The 21,268-nt window shown below is 43.5% G+C and overlaps 2 protein-coding genes across 2 annotated transcripts in view; one reads left to right on the forward strand and one right to left on the reverse strand.

Moving 5' to 3' along the window:
• Positions 1-286: 286 nt before the first annotated feature.
• On the forward strand, positions 287-5,680 carry kif9 (kinesin family member 9). The gene is made up of 19 exons (XM_029529652.1): positions 287-382; positions 842-1,013; positions 1,239-1,345; positions 1,428-1,658; positions 1,948-2,031; positions 2,120-2,212; positions 2,349-2,496; positions 2,580-2,644; positions 2,738-2,815; positions 2,974-3,042; positions 3,270-3,374; positions 3,474-3,529; positions 3,631-3,718; positions 3,841-3,959; positions 4,295-4,474; positions 4,547-4,755; positions 5,132-5,296; positions 5,392-5,471; positions 5,573-5,680. Exons 1-19 carry the CDS (start codon positions 287-289, stop codon positions 5,678-5,680), a joined length of 2,253 nt encoding a protein of 750 aa, XP_029385512.1.
• Positions 5,681-5,965: 285 nt separating this feature from the next.
• Positions 5,966-21,268, reverse strand: part of scrib (scribble planar cell polarity protein) — a 57,053-nt gene continuing 41,750 nt past the window's right edge. Inside the window, 18 exon segments of the mRNA XM_029528677.1 lie at positions 5,966-7,976; positions 9,118-9,172; positions 10,815-10,889; positions 11,362-11,399; positions 11,523-11,662; positions 12,257-12,409; positions 13,443-13,625; positions 13,710-13,799; positions 13,886-14,105; positions 14,189-14,348; positions 14,673-14,861; positions 15,021-15,071; positions 15,447-15,557; positions 16,230-16,352; positions 16,526-16,576; positions 17,153-17,206; positions 17,352-17,423; positions 21,015-21,095. Coding sequence (XP_029384537.1) covers positions 7,840-7,976; positions 9,118-9,172; positions 10,815-10,889; positions 11,362-11,399; positions 11,523-11,662; positions 12,257-12,409; positions 13,443-13,625; positions 13,710-13,799; positions 13,886-14,105; positions 14,189-14,348; positions 14,673-14,861; positions 15,021-15,071; positions 15,447-15,557; positions 16,230-16,352; positions 16,526-16,576; positions 17,153-17,206; positions 17,352-17,423; positions 21,015-21,095 — 1,983 coding nt within the window. The 3' untranslated portion in view covers positions 5,966-7,839.

The following is a 21,268-nucleotide window of genomic DNA, read 5'->3' on the forward strand; positions in this document are numbered from 1 at the left end:
TTACCATCCGGGGGCTCCACGCGGGCACGCGCTCTACCTCCGTTTTCATATACACCTCGTGCATGCGCGGTCGTGATGGCGCTGGTTGTCATGACGACGAGTGAAAACCCGCAGAAGGTAAACGGAAAGGAACATGGACGACATTTGAAACGGAACATTAAAACCCTAAAAGACAAAAACAAAACAAAAAAAAAAAAGAAATAACGACAGCAACAACAATGAAACCAGTTAAATCTTAACTTTAACTGTTCTGTGTGAACAGAGAACCGGGACCACCGCCGCCGGGATGAAGGCTCACAGCGGGGAAGCCGTCGTGTTTGTCCGGATCAGACCAACCGACAACTTCGCCTCAGGCCTCATCGAGTGTCCCCCTGATGGGAAGGTAAAGTTTTAATACTGTTTAAAACTACTTAAAACTAAATAAAACTAAATAATACTGTTTAAAACTATTTAAAACCAAATATTACAGTTTAATACTACATTAAACTACATAAAACTAAATAATACAGTTTAAAACTATTTAAAACAGTTTAATACAGCTTAATACAGTTCAAAACAGTTTGAGTTTAAAACTATTTAATACAATTTAATACTATTTAAACCATTTAAAATACTACAGTTAATACAGTTCAACAGTTTAATGCAACACATTTAAAGTCTAATTATTGGTAAGAAATTGAATCATTGTGCCAGATATGAAGCTAAATAAAAATGCATTTTACTTCACATGTGTTGGATGTATTCAGTAAAGTTTATCACAGCTTTAATCTACAGAGGAAAAATATGTTTTAAATAAATAAATGCTGATTTTTTTAAGTCTTGTATGTGTCTTGGTAAACAGACGGTTAACATCCACCATCGAAAACACTCCAAGAGACTCCAGGAATCCAAAAGAGGGCAGCCGAGCTCCTGGTCGTTCCGGCTGGAAGGAGTCCTGCAGGATGTGTCCCAGGAGGACGTGTATACTCGAGTGTGTGCTCGGGTGGTACAGGGAGCACTGAATGGCTATAACGGTACATTTTTTTGTCTATATAGAACCAACAACTAGTAGTCAAGGAGTTCGGGTTAATGTCAGGTATGCTGTTTTACAGTGAAGTTGTGATGACATCACAGCCAGTAAGAGCCCCCCAGTTCTCTTAATTACACTGATGAAAGTCTAGTTTTAAAGACTGAGCTGGTAAACTTCCAGTAAAGAATTTAATAGTCTCATTTACTGTCTTGTTTTATGTATCTGTCAGGTACTGTAATATGCTTTGGGCAGACAGGTGCAGGAAAAACATACACAATGACAGGATCCACAGAATCATACAAACAGAGAGGAATCATTCCTCGCGCCATTCAAGAGGTAACTTCTCTTTATGCCTGACTACCTGCCTTTAAAAAAACAAACAAAAAAAAAAAATTTTATAAATCTCTAATATATTCAGGTGTTCCAGGAGATGGAGAAGAGGACAGAGCATTCCTTTTCAGTGCATTTGTCTTACCTGGAGATCTACAATGAGATCCTGGTGGATCTGCTGGCACCGCTACAAAGTACACCTCACCTGTCTCCTCAGGGCATGGTGGTGATGGAGGAGCCAGGCAGTGGGGTGGTCATCAGAGGTCTCTCTCTTCACCCAGTTCACTGCGAAGAAGAGGCACTCAACCTGCTCTTTGAGGTGTGTCAACAGCTGTGAAAGTCAAGCTTCAGTAAAGCTTCAAAATGTGTCATTTGGTAAATTGTTAGGTTCATGTCTGTATTTAAAAAAATTCTAATGCTTTAAACCGGTGATCCAAATCCACTTGTGATGACTTTGGACTTTGGATTTCTGTTGCAGCAGCAGATTACAGGGTCAGACCTGAGTGTCAGCAGCATGAATCCATTGGTTAGCTTTGGTTGGCTGGAATGGGACCGTTGTAATTAGTGTAAAACTTGAGCCTCAACAAAACTGTTTTATCATTTCTCAGGGTGAAATGAATCGCAATGTTGGATCTCATACCCTGAACAGGAATTCCTCTAGGTCACACTGTATCTTCACTGTACATCTAAAGGTATGAATCCTGTAACCTTCACAGTTTTCTAAAGCAGCAACTGTAGTTTTGTTAGTTTAACCTGTTATGACAATTGTTTCTTAATCAGTCTTGTTCACAGACTTTATCTGACGCCAAGTATGTTACGTCCAAGCTAAGTCTGGTTGATTTGGCTGGGTCGGAGAGGCTGGGAAAGACTGGGGTGAGTTTGTGAATGTTTCAAAATCAACAAGTTGTGTTGCTTTTGATCCATTGGACAAAGTAAAAAATGTAAAATTCTTTTGTGTGTGATTTGTTATACAAGTGTACCTTTTCATTTCATCCTGCTGCTCTTCCAGTCGCAGGGTCAGATGTTAAAAGAAGCCACGTACATCAACAAGTCCTTGTCATTCCTGGAGCAGGCTATCTTGGCTATGGCAGACCATCACAGAGACCACATTCCCTTCAGACAGACAAAGCTCACTCATGCTCTTAAAGATTCCCTCGGTTAGGCCAATTTTAAACAACACTGATACATGATACTTGGTAGTCTGTGTGGTGTGACAAAATGAATTTTTCTGTTTCTGCAGGAGGAAACTGCAACACTGTGCTTGTGGCAAACATCTACGGTGAGGCTGCACACATAGACGAAACAGTAAGGAATAAAATAGATGATCTAAGCAAAAGAGCAACCTCCTTTTATTGTCTGTTTTCATTACACTTCTGGATAATTGATTTTATTTTGCAGCTTTCTACTCTGCGTTTTGCAAGCAGAATGAAATGTGTCAGGACTTCCCCTGCAATAAATGAACACATAAATCCAGCTGTGAGTTCACCTATTACGCATGTCACAAAAATACAAAATACTTAGGAAAGTCACACATGTAAGTTAAAATAAACATTTTATTTACAGCCTATTGTGCTGTGCTGCCAGTGTCTGCCATCAGACAACACAGTGATCTTAAATTCTTTGTTTTTGAATAGCTTCAGATCAAGAAACTTCAGAAAGAGGTACAGATGCTTAAAGAGGAACTGTCCATCTACAATACTCTTGTAAGTTATTCATAAAGTCAAAAATCTGTACTAATTAATGACCAAACAGATTTTTAATGAGAACAATATACATTTTCACACTTATATTTGGTAGGTTTTTGGTTTTCTAAACTTCTGTCTTCACTCTTGATCACAAGCAACAATTATGTTTTAATGTAATGGAAATCATTCAGAAATTGCACGTTAATATCAAACCCATTTCATATTAGAATTTAAATGTCTGACAGGTGAGGAGGCCGAGCATCACCTATGAGCCACTATCTGAAGCCCAGCTGTCTGAGATCGGCAGCCAGGTTCAGCAGTACCTTGATGGAAGCCTAAAAGAAATCAGTGTGAGAACAGAAAGAACATAAATCTTAATGTCAGACCATATTTTGGCTTTGACTTTATTTATTTGAGGCTTTACGTCTCTGCGGGAACTCTAATTACAGATCACGAGTATCAGACAGGTCCAAGCAGTCTTTGGCCAGTTTAAGCGTGTTGTTCAGTGAGTATCATCTACCTTCAACTCTTTGTTTTTTTTTTTTTTTACACATTGCCTTTTTTGTGAGCAAGTTATTAAGCCTGTCTGAGTTTGTATGTGAACAGAGAACAGGAGCAGAAGGTGATGTCTCAGCTATTGAAGACCTACACCCTGGTGGAAAAAGAGCCGAGTGCTAACATATCTGCTCTCAAGGTCTGTTAACATCTAATTCATGATTAATGGTTTCTCATGGACACTACTTATACTATAATTAGTGTAATGCACCTGTTAACTGAACATCATGTGACTGAGCTTTGAGCAGATGTTTTCTTTAGGAGCAGGATACCAGAAGCAGGACTGAGGATTTGGAGTCCGGCAACTGTGGGGTGTCAGTTCAGTCACAGAAACAGACCCAGTGTCCAAGTTCGACCAAATCCAAAACTAAGAAACACACGTGAGTGAGCATTTTACACTGAAACCAGTTAACTGTGCCAATATTCAGGGTATTTTTTTCTCTTTGGGGAAATATTTAGTTTTCCTTTGAGAAATCATTTTTTTTACTTAACTGAAGTGGGACAGCAGTTCTAGACTACACTTTGTTTATACATCAGTCAATTAGATGACAGAAGGTACCAAGTGATTGGAGTTCATGTGATTGATTTGATTAAATCAATATCTAATTTGGATGTCTACCTGATTGATTTTGTACTAATTGAAGCCCTCCTGACTGGACTGTATTAAATGCATTAGTTTGGTTTTCTTGACAGCACATTCATTGTGATTATTTAGCCCGAGCAAGAGACAGGAGGACGGGAGTCCAGTTTCAAGGAAGCATGTGGAAAGTGCCTCCAAATCAAAGCTGAATTCTATCCAGATGTCTGCGAGGGAAGTGGAAACACAAGAACCAGATACAGAGAGTCAGGACACACAGGAGTCACAGCCAGCTGTCGGTGAACCCTTTCACCCCGAGTAAGTAGATGAGGGGATGAGAAAGTTGAAATGTTTCATAACCTTACTAAATGGTTTGCTTTCTGTGCCCAGAGCTAATCCACCCAAAGCAGAAGCATTTGAGGTTTTTAAGGTGGGACAAGGGAGCAAGATCAACTGCATCCTGAAGGAAAACAAGGCTATACTGCTGGAACGCCGCAGTCTTCTTCATCAGCTCACCGAGGAGGTCAACGCTGTCAAGAGGGAGATCGACTGCAAAACAGCTACCATACAGCAGCACCAGCAGAGCGGAGAAACCAAAGGTACTTCACAGAGCATGTTTGGTTTGAGATTGGCTTTAATGGAGCTGCTGAAACAAATCTGGACCTCCCTGCTGCGTTTCTGTCAACACATGCACATCAGTTAGAGCTGAGAGGTTTTCTTTAACATTACACAGCTGATATTGTTATTGGCTGAAAACGAATTTCCAATCAGAACATAAGACAAAACCTCTGGTGTGGCTTCCCAAAACAGACACTTTGGTCAAATTAGTCCCTTTTTTCCCCAATAAGACTAATATGGCCTCATTTAAACTTTGAATCTAATTTAGATTTTGTGTCTGCATAGCATGTGTTTAAATTGGTCACTGAAATGACTACAATACTGAAAAGGTTCATGCATTTCTGTCTTTGTATGAAGGTCAGTATTTGGTTATGGAGGAGCAGCCAGATGCCCCTTTATTGTTGCAGCTCAAACAGCTGAAGAACATCTACCGACAGAGATATGAAGCTCTTTGCAGCATGAAGGCAGAGGTCAACTACTGTCAACACCTTGTGGATCAGTGCAGGGTGCTCCTGCTCTCTGGTCAGTGCCACCAAATCTGCTAGACGTGCTCACAGCATCAACATCTTTGGTTGTGTTGAAGTTACTCAAGACTTCCTTATGTGTGTGTGTCCCAGAATTTGAAAGCTGGTATAACGAGACCTTCCTGTTATCTGAGGAGGAGCTAGACACATCTATGGATAAGGCCATTCAACAAGTGAGTGAGTAGTTTGGCGTATATATACAAAACTTTCTGCTTCATTTTTGGCTTTTGAAAATGCGGTCTTTAATGGTTACATGCCTCTCTCATGTCCTTAGAGCGAGTGTGAGCTTCTTCCTGACAACCCCAGAGCCGAGTCCTTCTACAGTGCTCGCTGCAGGCTGCTGAGACGGGTGAGTGATCTGGGCAACTACTTAGAGACCTGATTTCATATTAGCAGTAACTCTATTAAAACCCAGTTTCTCCTCGAACAGAGGAACAGCAGGCTGCTGCCCTGTACTCCGGTGCAGAGAAAGTCGCCTGCAGCGTCTGGACACAGACCACTTCCTTTTCTACCTGTTAGTTAAGTGAGTTCTATCTAAATGAATGAGTTCCTCAAATGCTAACTGTGAAGTGTAGTTTGTCTTGTAAATCCACCAGTTTAAATAGCTGCATTGTTGCTTGTATAACATTTACACATGAATGAAGCACAAAAAGGACTACACAATAAATCAACTTCTTAAATGAAAAGTAAAATTTATTATTCCTGAACCACAAAATAGACTTCTTTGGTTGTACAAATTCACTAGTTACAGTCTTGTATGAGCTCTAACCCTTGACCCTAGGACTTCCTCTGACCCTTTCCCTTCAGCCTATTTGCAAGTAAAAGCCCCCAAACAGAACTGAGGACAAAAGAATAAACACAAAAACTTGAAACACTGCATTAATAATGTAGTGAAACCCACCTGAAAAAATGAACTACTGTAAGTTTAAAAAAAAGATATCAGCCATTGCAAATGTTATCAAACAAACTGAATTTCAGTCAGTGAGCACAACATGGAAAGCTAGAATTAGAAGACCCTACATTAAATTAACACAAATGCTACGATGCTGTGATTCTGCAAAAATACCCGTCAGATACCTAAACTGACAGTATGAATGTCTGAATGAGATCAATATCTTCAGAGGGTTTTCTGATCTGTTCTGAGACAAACCAATATACATACCAAGCCTGTCCAAACCCAGATATGTCAGCAGTCCAGACACTCGCTTGCTATAGGTCAAGACTGGCTCAGTTTCAAACCCAACGTTTGCTTTCTTTTCAGTATTTGTACATTATTCACACAATAATAAATGATTTTTCAGTGGCATCAGATTTAAATTAACCATAGACAGAAAAATAAAACACCTGCTACCTTCACGTCACTCTGAAATTCCTCCATACAATGGAAGGCTAGAAACTCATCATTCACATTGATTAAACAAAAGAAAAAAACAACAAACAAACATACCCTTACATGGCAGGGTAAGTACCGTTAATTAGTGAGTAATATTGATATTTAGTATTCTGAATGAACATCTGAAGCAGTTTGCTCAATGCTGCTGCCGGCTCACGTGTGGTCGTACATGCAGGGGGAATGTAACAGAATAAACAGAAGAGTCCAAAAGTCCACCTACAAAAAAAAGTGGCCTCAGACTTTTACTCTATTTGCTCTTCCTGCTCTAAATCTGGACAGTCTGCTGAGATAAGACACAGACATTCAGGTACGATACTTACGTTTTGTGCTAGCAATCTAATTGGTAGACATGTTTGCCTGAAAAAGCCTCTGCTGAATTCAGAAGAGTTACTAAAGTCGATTTGATGATAAAGTAATATGCAGTATGTTAGTTCAAATCTTCATTTTCTTCATTTATGACTATAATTGAAAACGTTTTAATGACAGCCCAAACAGACTGGATCTGTTAGAACACTGTAAAATACAAGGCCTTCAATTTAAAATGATAAAAACAATAAATTAAGATATACATGTTCTTAAAAAGCTGATCAGTGGCAGTGCAAAAACGATATGTCCTGTTCTGTTTTTTCTTCTTACTTTTTAGCCCTCCACAATTTGTGACAGTGAAGGTAGCAGGATGTTCCCTCTATATACACTCCTGACCACCCAAAGAAAGCCCTGACATTTTACAATCTACTCACTGAAAGCCTAAAAATATCATTCAAGAAGTTAGTATAGCTATGACCCATTTCTTTTTATCTTCCAGTATGTAAAAAAAGAATAAAAACAAAATCGTCGCGCATGGAAAATAAAAAAACGAAACTAAAAACTTCGGTCACCTTTGCTTCAAATAGATGAGCTTCTACGAGGCAGAACAGAACGTGGAACCAAAAAAGTCTGTAAGAAGCAATCCGAGCTAACCACACTGCCGTAGCCAGCTCACTGGCTGTAAAGGCAAGACTGGCACGCAGGATACAAGTGAGTGTGTACGTATGGCGACTATCAGCTTTGCAGTCTTTTCAGTGGTTATATAGGAGAGTGAATCTCTACTGACTGTGTAGTGTGTGTGTAGTGACCCTACGCCTCCAGTGTTCTTTCAGTGTGAGGTGTTACGTGGGCACGGCCGTCTCCAGGCTGCGGCGTCCCTGCCTTAGTTTGCGCTTGTTGCTGTACAAGGCCATTTCCTCCAGAGCTGAGGTGGCAGGCAGTGACGTGGGAACCTCAGCCTCCGGGTGCGCAGTGGGACCTGAGCAACAACACATTGGAAAGAACGTTCATCACAGTTTTACGCTCAACCTGCTGCAGTTACGCTTCATCTCAGCCGACACTGAATCCCCAACACCAGCAGTGGAGAAGAAAAACGATTAGGGCAACTGCTAAGAAAATTCCTGTGTTGAGAAAGTGGCTGGATCACCTAAACCTGCGAGAAAAGCCCCACATTTAAGTCAGCAGCTGGAAACAAGCAGACACGTAAAGCACCAAGTAATGGGCCCTTTATTCAAACGCACAACACATGAAGCTACTTTAAGAGCCAAAGTCTAACCCTCCCTTCAAACGTTTGTTTGCATGCACGTAAGACACAATAAGTCTCTGTGGCAGCGTCGCAGTGCTTCGTCATTTATAAAGTCCGTCCAAAGTCAGACTAATTAATTCAATCAAGACAGCAACTGCTTGGAACTATTTCAGTCGATTCTTAAAAAAGCTTCACGATTAGTAAAACTATGTTTGATATTTAGTCAGAGGTGGGCGAGAGCTCTGGTCACTGACCTGTGGGAATGTCTGCACAGTTTAAACTATTCAATGCAAATACAGCACGCAGGAAAAACTACTGTCGTGAATATTTTTACTATCAAGCTCTAAACGAGAATCATGCATGTTCTGGATCAAGGTTAGTTGGATTATTATTTCTCTTCTTCTTTGGTCCTTTCTGGTGGGGACAAGTCGGCGAAGCATACAGTGGCTTCCAAAAGTATTCACGCTCCTTTCACCTCTCCACATTTTGTCACGTTACGACCACAAACGTAACGCACATTTCAGTTTTTATTCATTAGAAAAATTAAATCATGTATCATTTTCTTTGTACTTCATGACAAAATGTGGAAATGTTCGAGGGGCATGAATTCTTTTGTAAGCCACTGTATCTGATGAATACTCCTCCAGCTATGCTAGTTTGCAACACAAGTGGGTTAGAGTACAAATCGTCACTCGTTCCATACCCCCTCAGCCAAATAAAAAAAAGAGCCACAAACACATGCGGACAGGATCCTACCAAAAGGAGCTGCTTATCCCAGGTAGTCACCTGAATCAAAGGGATACAACATAATGGAGTGATGAATGCATGACTGCACTTCCTGTTTTCACACAAACCCAACGGCTCCGCTGCTCACCTGGGTTGCTGGAGCCGTCGTCGATGAACTGCACGTCGTCGACTGCGTCCGGGGACTGGAAGGAAAGGGCAGAGGGTGAGTGACTGTGCAGCAGCCGTGTGTTAGTCACCTTCATCCCGAGGGAAGCCTTCACCATGGCAGCTCCCTATCTGTCACAGTACTTCTACTCAACTACTCCCCCAGGACACACCGGCATGTTAAAGGAAAGGGAGGTTAAGTTAGGGCATCAGTTCCGGGGTTTGTTGCGTTCTGTATGCACATCCACGAAGAAATGGCAAACAGTACGGCATCAACATTGTCACCAATGCGCGAAGGAAAACAAAGCAGCATGTTAAGATGTTGTTGTCTGTGTTTGTACTTTATTTACCAACACTGGCTGTTCTATGTGACCAATAGTCATCTCATGAACGCCAACAATCAGGACGGGCTGAAAAACACTCACATGGCCATTTGTGCTCGCTGTCGTTCTGACTCTGTCCTCGCCAACATTAAAAACACACTTACGAACTTCTCAGCCAACAGCCACCAGCTGCAGTCTGTCTAATGGCCATTGTGAAGAGAGGTCTGATTGTGCTGAAGTCTATGGGAAAATGTCTCTACTTCTCATTAGATTTATCGCCTCGGTCGTTTTCCTTGGCAGTTTATGGACTCATTCCGAATCTTCAATAAAATGTTATTTTTTTTTTTTTAATTGTGGTCCCATTTAGAGGAAAGACCATAAAGCAGGGGACGTCATCACATGTTGTACAATATAATCCAAGGGAACCTGGAACTGTAAAGGAGATGGAGAAACTGCAACCGTCTGTCATATTAACCAAATACATGCTTGCCTTGACCTTCCTCTGCTTCAGCTTTAGTGGTGTGAGGACGGGATTTTGTTCCACATCTCTTTAAGAGGTTAATTTAGTATCAGTCTGATCAGGAGGAGTGAATACAGCAACAACTAATGTGCCAACAGCCATGTGAGTACCCAGACGTCTTTAAACATTACATACATCTGCTCATGTGGAGGAATCTCACACAGAAAGAACAAACACATTTACAAATTACAACAACTAGAGGGAGGATCTGAACGCAAAGGTCACTGAGCAACAACCAAACAGCAGCCCGACACTCAGGAGCCAGACTGACAGACAACCACATATACCTGACGGCAAAAAGGAAAGACCGCTCACTCCAGCACCATGTCAGGATTCCCCTGCTTCCCCTCCACGCAAACAGGAAGAAAGGGGAGGAAAGCCTCCAGCACATCAGAGCATGAGAAGAAAATTTCAGGATGATGTTATTCCTCTGTCTGATGTGCGACCCCATGAGTGGAAGTGAGAGAAGATGAGTTTGTGCCATTTTTCCCCGGAACCAATTCTGGTTAGTGGGATTCAAAACTGTGTGCGTCTCTGCAGCTAAGGGGTGTTATTGACTGTGATCGATTAGTTAGCTGCTCTAACATATGTGAGTGGTGAGAGACACGCCCGATTGTGTGTCCTTATTTAAGGGAAAAGTCTCTCGTCATACTGCAAGTGAAAGTTAGTGAGCCATAATAGTGCAGAACAGGAAGTACTGATCAATCACTGAACCACGATCCAGACTGCAGTTGCACTGATGCCTCTTGATCGACAGAGAGACAGGAGGGGAGAGGCAGCAGGGAAAGCCATGGGGGAAGGGGGGGGGGGGGCCCGAGCTCAGCATGCAGCCAATACCTGGATGTCGTATACGGGTTTGGAAGAAGGAATGGCAGCAAACTGTCGGTAGTCAAACTTCTTTGACGACAGGGACTAGAAGGATAGTAAACAGGGATGAACAGAGGTCAAGGGAGAGGAAAAAGAGAAATGAGGACAGGGAGGAAGGAGGAGGGTGGGACAAAGAAAGGAACGTAAGAGAAGCGACGTGAGAGAGGAAGGACTGAAGAAGGGGAAGGGAGAGAGGCTAATGGGTGATTCACACAGCCAGCTGTGGCGTACGGTGGGACAGCCGTGTGTTTTCTCACATCTGATTGGCTGGAGTGACAATGAGCAAGATGACGGATTCACGACAACGTGTTCTGAAGAAAATCTACATTTGCCTTTTTCTGTTCGTAAACAGACAGTATTAATGTTTTTGTATCTCAGATAAAGCTCCTAACATCATACTGCAAAGTCACTGGCAATAATTCTTGATTCAAGCTCTCCACGCTGACACGAAGGCCAGCGAAGACGAAGAATAGGACACAAAGTGGGAATCTAAGAGGTGAAAGAGCTTAGTGCTTACCAGCCGGCCTGGTGAGGTCACTCCTCTGGGGCTGAGTTCTGTCAGAGGAAAACAGAAAATGTGAAGTTGAAGTCAGTACATTTCAGTTGGGCTGTTAAATCTTAATATCGGGGACAACCACTGTAAATGTTCAGTGTCATTTCGGGTTAGGGTTAAAGTACCTTCCATAGGCGTAGGAGAGGGGGTGGGGGCAGGCGAAGGCGACTCTGTCAGCTGGTCGAGCGTCCCCCGTTTCTTCCCATCCCGAGATTTGGCGATGACCATCTGAGCCTTCAGTGCATCCTGCTCCAAAGACTTCATTCTGCATGAGAAATGACCACCATCAGATCAATCTTGAATAATAAATAAAGAAATATACATACACATATAAATAAGTGACACTGAAAGCCTTAAATAAAAATACAGAGCCGCTCGCTGCTGTGGGGTGCAGCGGCAGTCACTACTAATTTAGGCGCTCCTTGTCCTGGTTTGCTGCGACAAACCAGTTAAATTTCACTGAACATTAAAAAAAAGGAAGGCATTCCAGGAAAAGGACTACCTACAGCTCGTAGGCTTACCCTTAACTCACAGGTAGCTCATTAATTTACTGCAGGCTGTGTGTTAGTACAAATTATAGGATGAAAATACAGAGAACAGCAAGGCACAAATGAAAGTGCTGCAGAGAGCGGTGGACGAGACGGAGGACAGAGAGGAAAGAACCAGAGGAAGCTAGAGATGGAAACAACGACGTGCAGAAGCATGACACTAGAAAGGCGGTGGAAGCACTGGCACAGTGTCGCTGCTGTGAGTGCTTGCTTAGACCTTTCTCAACTTGGCGTCTAGCAAAATACCCCAACGCCAAAGCACCCCAGCACACCCCCCACGATGCCGTGCGTCTGGCCCTGGTGGCTGGGACCGTGGAGCAGACCTGAGCTGGGAGGAGGTAGAGGAGGAGGTGGGGGGCTGGGGGGCTGCGGCGGTGCCGTGAGATGCCCTCACTCGGGCCTGGTAGAGCCTCTTAGCCAGGTCCTGCTCATACTGCCTAACATCCTCCTCTAGGCCATAGGGTCTGTGCCAGCGAGGCCACAGGAAGGAGGAGGGAGGATGAAACGCACACAGGATGAAGGAGAAATATGAAGACAGGGAGGAAGAAAGGGAAGGCAGACGGACAGATAAAGAGAAGAAAAACCAAAGAATGGAAGATAAAACACACAATTAAAAAAAAAAAAAAAAAAAAAAAAAAAGATCCTGTTTTAGGAGTTTTCTTTGCTGTTTTTTTAAATTTCACATATCAAGCAAGAGTAGGCAGAGTAACCAAACACAAAACACACACACAAACTCTGAACTTCTATTTGGGTTGATGGCTCATAAATGGACTTTTGGTTAAATTAACCTGGATTCCTGTTACTGGCCTGTGTGTTTATCATCAAGTGTCATTAACCCTTTTCGTAAAAAAAACATACAGTGAAGTGTTTAATTTCAAAGTTTAATTTGCACTCAAAATTAAAAACAAACAGATAAAACGCAAGCTCATTCAAGAAACCGATCCAAAAATGTATTTACTGGTGTCCTCAGTGCACACGTGCTTCACTCTGCCAAGGTTATCAAACCAGTCAAGGTTCATGTCATGTGTACAGTGACCCGCCTCCTCCTCCTGAGTCATCCTAAACTATGCCAAAAACGCTGCAGTAGCACTATCAGCCAGAGAGATGACAAATTATTTTCCAGGTTGGAATTTACAGAAGCACATTAAACTCTAAACTCTTGGAAAATATAGTGCAACATAGTCCTGATGTCTTTTATCAAGAATCAGCTGAATGTAAATGTTATGATCGATGGAAGTGGTGCAGTGATAATTATCCTGCTGCAACTCGTCCTCATTATCATGACTGACTTGTTGTGCTTACCACTTCTTTCCTCAACAAGTAAACTACAGACTGCGTGTACAGAAGAGGATTCATTTTATCTTTCACACATCTCTGATACGATCAGCGATAGAATCACAGGCCAGCGCAGGCTAAAGGCAAAACAGAAGCAAAAAAAACAACAAAAAACAAACAAAAAAAAACATTTTTAGAATAAAAAAAAAATCTTTATTTTACCGTGCTGCTCTCCACATGGCTCTCTTCTCTGCCTCCAGAGCCCGTTTCTCAGCAGGGGACAGGTCCTTGTCGGGGGCCACGGCCAGCTCAGGGCTCTGCATGCGAAGTCTCTCTTGATGTCTGCGCTCTGCTTTGGCTGTGCGGATGGGAGCCGCCGCCTCCCCGGGGTACACTGGGATCAGCCTGACGAGACAAAACAGTGACCAAAACGACGACATGCACGCACACACACACACTCAAACGTGTGACACTGCAAGTTGTCATTACCCAGTCATGGAGTTGGGCCTCTGCTCCATCCTGAAGCTGTCCTCCAGTGAATTCCTCTGAGAGTCTCCTTTACCATCAACTGGGGAAGGTCTAAGACAGGAGTCACACAGTCAGCCAAAGAAATAAAAAGTACAATTCCAAATAAAATTCAAATACGACTATACACAGTCTCTTACACAGAGCTGCCACAGTAACTTGGCGGAGTGACATTGTAGCTCGGAGGTGTGTAGCAATGCTGAGATGGGCTGGAAACCGGCTCCACTTTATACTCCACTCCATCCAGCAACACCTTACCAGTGGCCTTCATCTGAGCCACCTGCTTAGCCAGATCCTCCTCCTCATCCTCTTCATCTTCATCCAGCAGGTACTCTTGTGCTCGCTGCTCAAATTTCCTTGCTGGGGTGAGATGGACAGGCGGATGAGAGCAGCTCACCCAGTTTTACTGGTGGACTTTGGAGAAAACATACTGGATGACTCACCTTCCTCCTCCCTCATTTTCTTAAGATCATCCTCTCCAACAAGAGAGACTCTCGGTTTGGGTTTTTCTGGAGTCTGTTGCTTCACATCAATCTCAAAATACTTCTGTCTATCCCTGAAAGAGCGCTGCTCCGGGCTGTCCTTACCACCAGGAGAGGGACTCTGAAAAATCAAGGCCAGAACACAAAATGAACAGCGTTAGAGCGCTGAGAACTGAACACGTGACTTATTCACAAAAGAGGGCACAGCCAGAGAAATGCCAGCATTTGCTGGTAAAAGCTTGATGTGCAGAGCTATCAGGTGAAAGATCAGATCTCACAAGCGGCGCCACAGAGAAGGAGGAGAAACAATTTCATCTGAACCCAGCACCACTGAGCTGATTTAAGGTCAGTTTAGCTGCAGTCCTGCCAGAGAGCACAGACACCACCACCGGTCAAGCCAAGAACAACACAGCTCAGCCTTCGCTGTGGTGGAGGCGGTGGGTACCTGCAGGTCCACCGAAGGCCTGGAGAGGCGAGGCACTGCTGCCAGGCTTATATACTCCCGACGGTCAGAAGCGAGGGAGGGCCGGGGGGAGACATTGCCACTCAGACCCTTGCCAACTCCCTCCTGACCATCTATGTCATCAAACACTTCGTCCTTCAATTCAGGCTGAAAAAGCCACAAAGCTTGTCACTGGGCCGTCAGACTAAAAGACTAACTATAAACTTAAAAAGATATATAACCTTTTATCCCTCAAACACGAGTCACCTCTTTTTTGAAATGAAAAAACTAGCAGGTCAATACACTGCAACAGACAAGTGAGCTTTTGCTCGTTTATTATGTTTTGCTCACCTCTGGAGAAGGCTGCTTTGGGTGCAAATTGTTCCTCACACCATACAGGTCCTGCTGGGCAGAGCAGAAAATTATAGTGTTAACAAATGTAAGGAGCCTAAAACAGGACAAGACAGAGATACAGAGCAGGCAGCAGCTGGGATACGATGAACACATGGGAGGATTGAATATTAGTACACGAGCCACACAAATGGACGGATGGATCAAGAGTCAACACCATGAACGACAGATGATGGCACTGGAGTACGAAAACCAACGATGAAGGCATTCCACACGTCACAGCACGTCACAGGCCCCCAACAGGGCGCAGGCTCCTCAAGGGACAGCCTGTTCTAGTCATGGGGGAGGGGGGGGCGCGAAACCAACCAATCAGCAGAGCATGCTTGTGTGATTGTGACCCGGGCGAGTCCGGGCAGCGTGGCCTACCTGCGGCGGCTCCAGCACTGCCAGTGAGCGAGGCACGGCGGCAAACGCCTTGTATGCCTGCTTCACATTCATGGGGAGCTCATCAGGCGAGGTGGGGGAGGGGGCACGAGGCTGTAGTGGGGAGGACTGAGGGGGGGTGGGGGGGTCACGGAGGATGGGGTAGTCCATGTGGTTAAAGAAGAGGAGGTGGGGAGGACAAACACACACAGACATGGAGGAGAGGGTAGACTATGAAAAAAACCAGCAAAGTTGAAGAGACTGTGGAGAACAGGTGAACAGCATGGCCGCTGGTTTCCCGTGAGATAGGACGAAGTATGCCAGAGACAGACAGACAGTAGGGCTTGGAAAGTTTAAAGCCAGGACAGATTTTTTTTTTTTCTTTGGTATGAGCACCTTTGTGAAATAATCAAGGAAGATGTGAGGTGACGTTACAGCGTCATCATAATTTACCAACTCATTTATTCTGTTTGCCAAAGTCGAACCAGTGAATATCTGATAGAGCTGTAATTGTGAGGAATGTGATTTCATTCAGCAGCTCAGAGTTGGATGGGATGCTGTAAGTTGACCTGATGACCTGATGACCTCCAGCTGTTAGGCCTGGATGGATGCACCTCTCTTGGGAATTCAAATAGTCTTCCTTTCTTTGGTTCTAGCCTCATCTAGAAACATGTGCCATAATTATCTTCATCTGCTGCAGCGTTTTGGGGCTGTGTGGTCACAGCACATGGCACCAAGCAGAGACTGGTGGAAAAAGAAGCCCTACGTGGTGGTGAGGGGTCTTACAGAGGTCTGGGAGTTGAAGGGGGAGGGGCCATGCTGGAAGGGGTTGGGACTGTGGCCGTCCGGTGTAGCTGGAGAGGTACTTGGGCGCACACGGCCGACTGGCTGGATGGCACCCGGTCGTGTCTGGAAAGAAAACACATTTTATAAAAATGAAAAGTCTGTAAAGAAAACTCCAGGATCAAATGAATAGAGATAATTATGGAGAAGAAGCTGAGCATGATGGAGTTTATATTAATGAAGTGCTGTGATCTACTGGACTAATTTATCATTTATTTTCAAGCTCCAGAGACACTCACTGATGAAAGGTTGTCCTTGGCAATGGGGGTGGAGGCGTAATGAATGTTTGCCTGTGGAAAAAATAAATTAAAATGACAAAACAAAATAATGACAATAAAATAAAAGATGGATGGATGTGTTTCCACCTTATTTATTCAACAAATTTTGTTTTCAATGCCAGGCCAACAATGCAACACCACCAGGATTTACCTTGAGCCAATTTGATCTCCAACTATTACCTTTTAGACACAACCTAAAACTATAATTACTGTCATTAAAGATGTGCATGACATTGAAATAGAATAACTTAACTCAAGGAAAATTCAGATTTTTTCTTTTTTCTTTTTTTTTCAATTTTGTGATGATTCTTTTAGAGAATATGAAGGCACAGTTGGTCAGTTAGAGACATGAAGGTCGATCAGGCAAAAACCTCCCTCGCCAATGAATGCACAGAGTCTGCATGAGGCAAAGCATCTGTAATCAGCTGGTCACAGAGAAGCAGTCACATGCTTTTCAGACTGGCAAACATAATAGCTGAGCTAGTTATGAGGCTCTGTGTTTTATTAAGAGGTGCAAGGCTCAGAGCAGCTGACACATGTTCTAAAAAAAATCCAGGCCAGAGCAGACAGGGCCAGAGACCCACTTACGAAGCGGGTCTCCCTGCCTGCACACAGGGAGCTGTTGGAGGAGTGGTGGCTGGGCTAAGGGTGGGAGGAAAGGTCAAAAGGGTCACCTTTTAAATGCCTCTTATTTAGGTCTGGAAGTGACTCGTGGAAGAAGAAGAAATGAAAGAGTGTATGAAAAGAGATACTCTATAATCATGTGTTGGGTCTTTCAGCTGCTCACCGGCTGGATGGAAGGAGAATAGGGTGTGTCCCTGATTGGACTGTCTGTCCTGGTGAAATCGGAGGAAGGAGCCTGGAAAGTCAGAACAAAGCACAGAACTTTAAGTGAGTATGCTGAAAAATGCACAGTAAAGAAAGAACAAACACAAGTTGTGCCGGTTAGTCCTGTAGCAAATTAATCCTCCATTAATTTCAACCAACAACAAGTTCTTGCTGATAAACATGCACTTTTTGTGCAATTTGCTGGTCGTGTTCCTTGGTGACCTATGACCCTGCTCGCAGCTGTTGGGACGCACATGCCAGTCGGTCCTGACTTTGAGCACAAGTACTCACAAGGTGCCACAAGCTCTGTGGTCACAGCAAAAACCACACAACATATCAGCTCCTTATTACCCTGAGACAAATTGTCTCAACCCTGGACAGACTTCCTCAAGAAAAATAAGAAAGAGAAGCGCATAAAACCTTTTTTAACCACAACTGCCACTTCAAGAAAACACTGCAGTGAACAGTACCAACCCCACGTGCTGCGATGCATTAGGGCCATTCATTTAGAGCAGCAAATTGCACCCCACCCCCAACTCCAATTCATAAAAAAAAAAATTAAATAAAATAAAAACTTGTCTGACTAATAAAGCTCATAGAAAACTAACTAAACCTTAAAAATCAAGTTGGGGGGGGTTCTATAGTACTGCCTTAAAAAAAAAAAAAGACGCTAAATAATAATTCAACATTGTTCACATTCTTGTTACTTTGCAGAGCTTTAGATACACAACACTCAAGATATTTCTGGCATCATGTTAGCGTGACTGTTAAAACGACAAAGGAACACAGCAGAACAACAAACTTGTGTGCAGTGACACACCATGCTGCCTCCAAACCACACTCAGAACTCAGACAGGCGTCTTGCCTTGCTGAACAACCATGGCTGTAGCTGGCCTTGTCTCCCATAGCCCACAGGAGGCCCCGACAGGAGCTGCTCCCCCGGGGGAAGACCCTTTCCCTTGCGATTGGCCACCAAGAAGGGGTTCTCTTTGAAGGAGATGGGCTGGGAGTCCACCAGGCACTCCTCTTCCTCTTCTTCAGGTGCAAATGTTGTGGAATTTATGGTTGTTGATGAGCCAGCACTGTCAGCACGGGGGGTCCCATTGGGGGAAAACTGGGATCCCAGAAGGTAATCGTGCTCTGTGGTTAGACCGGGGCAGGACTCAGGATCCATGTGGCTGAGGGGATTTGTGGAGTGACCTAAGCTGAAGCCCAGAGGCTCTAAAGGGGCTCCGTACTGAGCCGGCAGGGGGGCCTCCATGGGAGCAGTAAGAGGTTCAGAAGTAGAAAACTGAGCAGGAGCAAAGGAAAGAAGGGAGGACAGGAAACATTATGAAAGGAGGGAGAAGGCTCTCATCACTCACACCAAGGAAATGATCGCTGATTGAAGCTAAAAGAATAAAGGCTGGATTATTTTATTTTTAGAAAAAGAGGAGAAACTGAAAAGGCTTGTTAATAACTAGGGCTGCTAGTTTGACGATTTTGAGAACAGTAATAAAACTAACCATTCACATATCACTAAAATAAGGTTAGACTGTCTCAGTTTGTGGTTTTGATAACCAGAAATCTGACTAAAGCCTCTGGCTGTTAAGGAGTGACATGACTGAATCTTTCCTGAAGGCTTTAAGATGAGTTTTTCACTGCTCATCATTCAAGATGTAAAGTGGTGCTGGAGGCCACTGGACACATTACTGCAGCTCGGGCCTTTTGGCCTCAGCCTTAAATAACCATATTATCAGAGCAGTGAGACAACCAGACTCCAGCACACCTTCAACCCCTACTGTATATAACAGACAGACGTGAGGCAGCTGGTGGCATGAGAAGAGAAAATATACAACGTTTGAACCCAACTCATGCCAAGAAACCTGATGTGTAAATTCAACAGGTCTCATGTTTTCAACCTATAAAAGGGGGGGGGGGGGGGGCAACCTTTGAGTCAATCCAGACAAACAAATATTCAAATGTTGGAATTTATCAGACGTGACCTCGACATATCTGCTGATGATAAGAATACTCAAAATGCAAATACAAGCATTGTGAAGCACTTATGTGTCTCTGCATGCTGACTGTCAGAGTCAGCGTTGGGATCAGGGTCAGTAGGATGGAATGTGACTGAGTGCCGTTTTGGCTCCGGCACAGACTGTGAGTGACAGCTGGGCTGCTGGTGTGACGGAGGAAAGCGAGGCTTCCAGCTCGCCAACATGCCTCCATACGGAGTAAACCATGCCGGGAAAGGCTGCACGTCCATGGAACTGGGAGCTAAACAACTGATACTCTCACGTGAACACTGCATGCTTCCAGTCTTTAGTTTAAACTGGCAGAATTTTAGCTTGAACAAACATCCTGTGCTGAATTTCTTTCCAGAAGTCATTAATCACTTTAGAAATTTCTGTCAACACTGTCCTCCGTCATAACCCAGGTGAATAAATAGTCTTTGGGGAATTCCAGAAATGCCTTCAAAACTGCAGTAGTTGGTGTTAAATGACCTTCTGCGTGCTTTTTTTTCTTTTCTTTTAAGAAAGTCAAGTCAAGCCTTCATTGGTAGCATGATGGAGCAAACTCCACAACAAGATCCAGTACAAACTTTTATCTAATGGCCATTCAGCATTTTTTGCTTCATGTCTGAATGTAAAAACGTTTGTTAAAAAATTTTTGTTAAAACTTCACCAAAAAAAAAAACAAAAAAAAAAACAAAAAAAACAATTTGTGTTGAAAACTAATAAATGAAGTAATCTTCACACCTAACACGGAAATCAGACAAAAAAAAAAAAACACAGGAAAGAGCAAAGCAAAACAAAAAGAAAAGCTAAAACAAACCAACTCTTGTTCAGTGAGCTGCTTTATACTCACTGTAGGACGGCAACAGGACAGTGCTGTATGTCCACTCAAACTTACTCCTCCAACGACTTTGAGAACCCACACTAAGAGACACTTGTCTGATTCTCTTTGACGACACCTTCCCCCTCGGTCTGGTGCCCCACCCACTCAAGAGACGCCATCCAATTCTGAGCCAGATGCAGGTTTAAAATATCACAGCGGACAGACTGGGTGATAGAGGGCAGCTGTCCCCTTCCCCCTTCATGCCACATCTCTCTCACACACAATCAACCAGGACAGCGCCTGTCCTTTGGCCTCCTTTGAACTTTACAAAGGAAAGGAACATCTTTCCTGTTCACCTTCTGGTCTTCCCATTGTTTTTCTTTCTCAATAGGTCCTTGATCTTCATCTGATGTCATCAATCTGGTTAATTCTGCTCTTGTTGATTGATGTAAGACAGAGTTGTAAGAGTTTGGCGTTGGAGCTTGAGGTTACTAGTCCGTAACATTGACTAAGGGTTGTGCATGTGAAGGGGAGTTCACATTCCTGCTCCTGGAGCGGCAGCTGGTCGGGTATGGGTCACTCGAGAGTTTCACACAGACATAAACATGAGGGATTGCATGACGAGCTCTATTCTGAGTTTTCAAGGACATTTCCAGCAGAGATCTCTCAGCATACAAACAATTCACGACTCAAAGGAGTTTTTATGAGAGGCCTGCACTATTTTGTAAAGTGCCAACCAATCCTTTTGTAATAGAAGAATTTAGCATCAAAACGTGTCTTAAGGGAGCAAAGAGACACTCACCCTGTTGACCTTCTGCAGGCTCGTGGTTGGCAGGGCAGCAAGGGTTTTGTAGTCAAGTTTTAGAGGTCCAGTGCCTATGTTCTACAGGGAAATACACAGAAACAGAGGTCAGAGGAGGCTTATTACACAACAGGCATCTGTTCAAAGTGAATCAGCTTCACTGGGTCAGGCCATGTGTCAAAATTCACTCCCTCTCATAATAAAAAGGACTACAGTGGATTCTTCCTGATGGTTTGGCTGGAATAATATAGATG

The sequence above is a fragment of the Echeneis naucrates genome, chromosome 20 (genome assembly GCF_900963305.1).
Source record: "Echeneis naucrates chromosome 20, fEcheNa1.1, whole genome shotgun sequence".
NCBI lineage: Eukaryota > Metazoa > Chordata > Actinopteri > Carangiformes > Echeneidae > Echeneis > Echeneis naucrates.

Coding starts and splice junctions, on each gene's coding strand:
- kif9 (XM_029529652.1), top strand. CDS start 287: ATGAAGGCTCACAGCGGGGAAGCCGTCGTGTTTGTCCGGATCAGACCA. Junction 1,346..1,427: donor TTCCTCGCGCCATTCAAGAG/GTAACTTCTCTT, acceptor TAATATATTCAG/GTGTTCCAGGAGATGGAGAA. Junction 1,659..1,947: donor CACTCAACCTGCTCTTTGAG/GTGTGTCAACAG, acceptor ATCATTTCTCAG/GGTGAAATGAATCGCAATGT.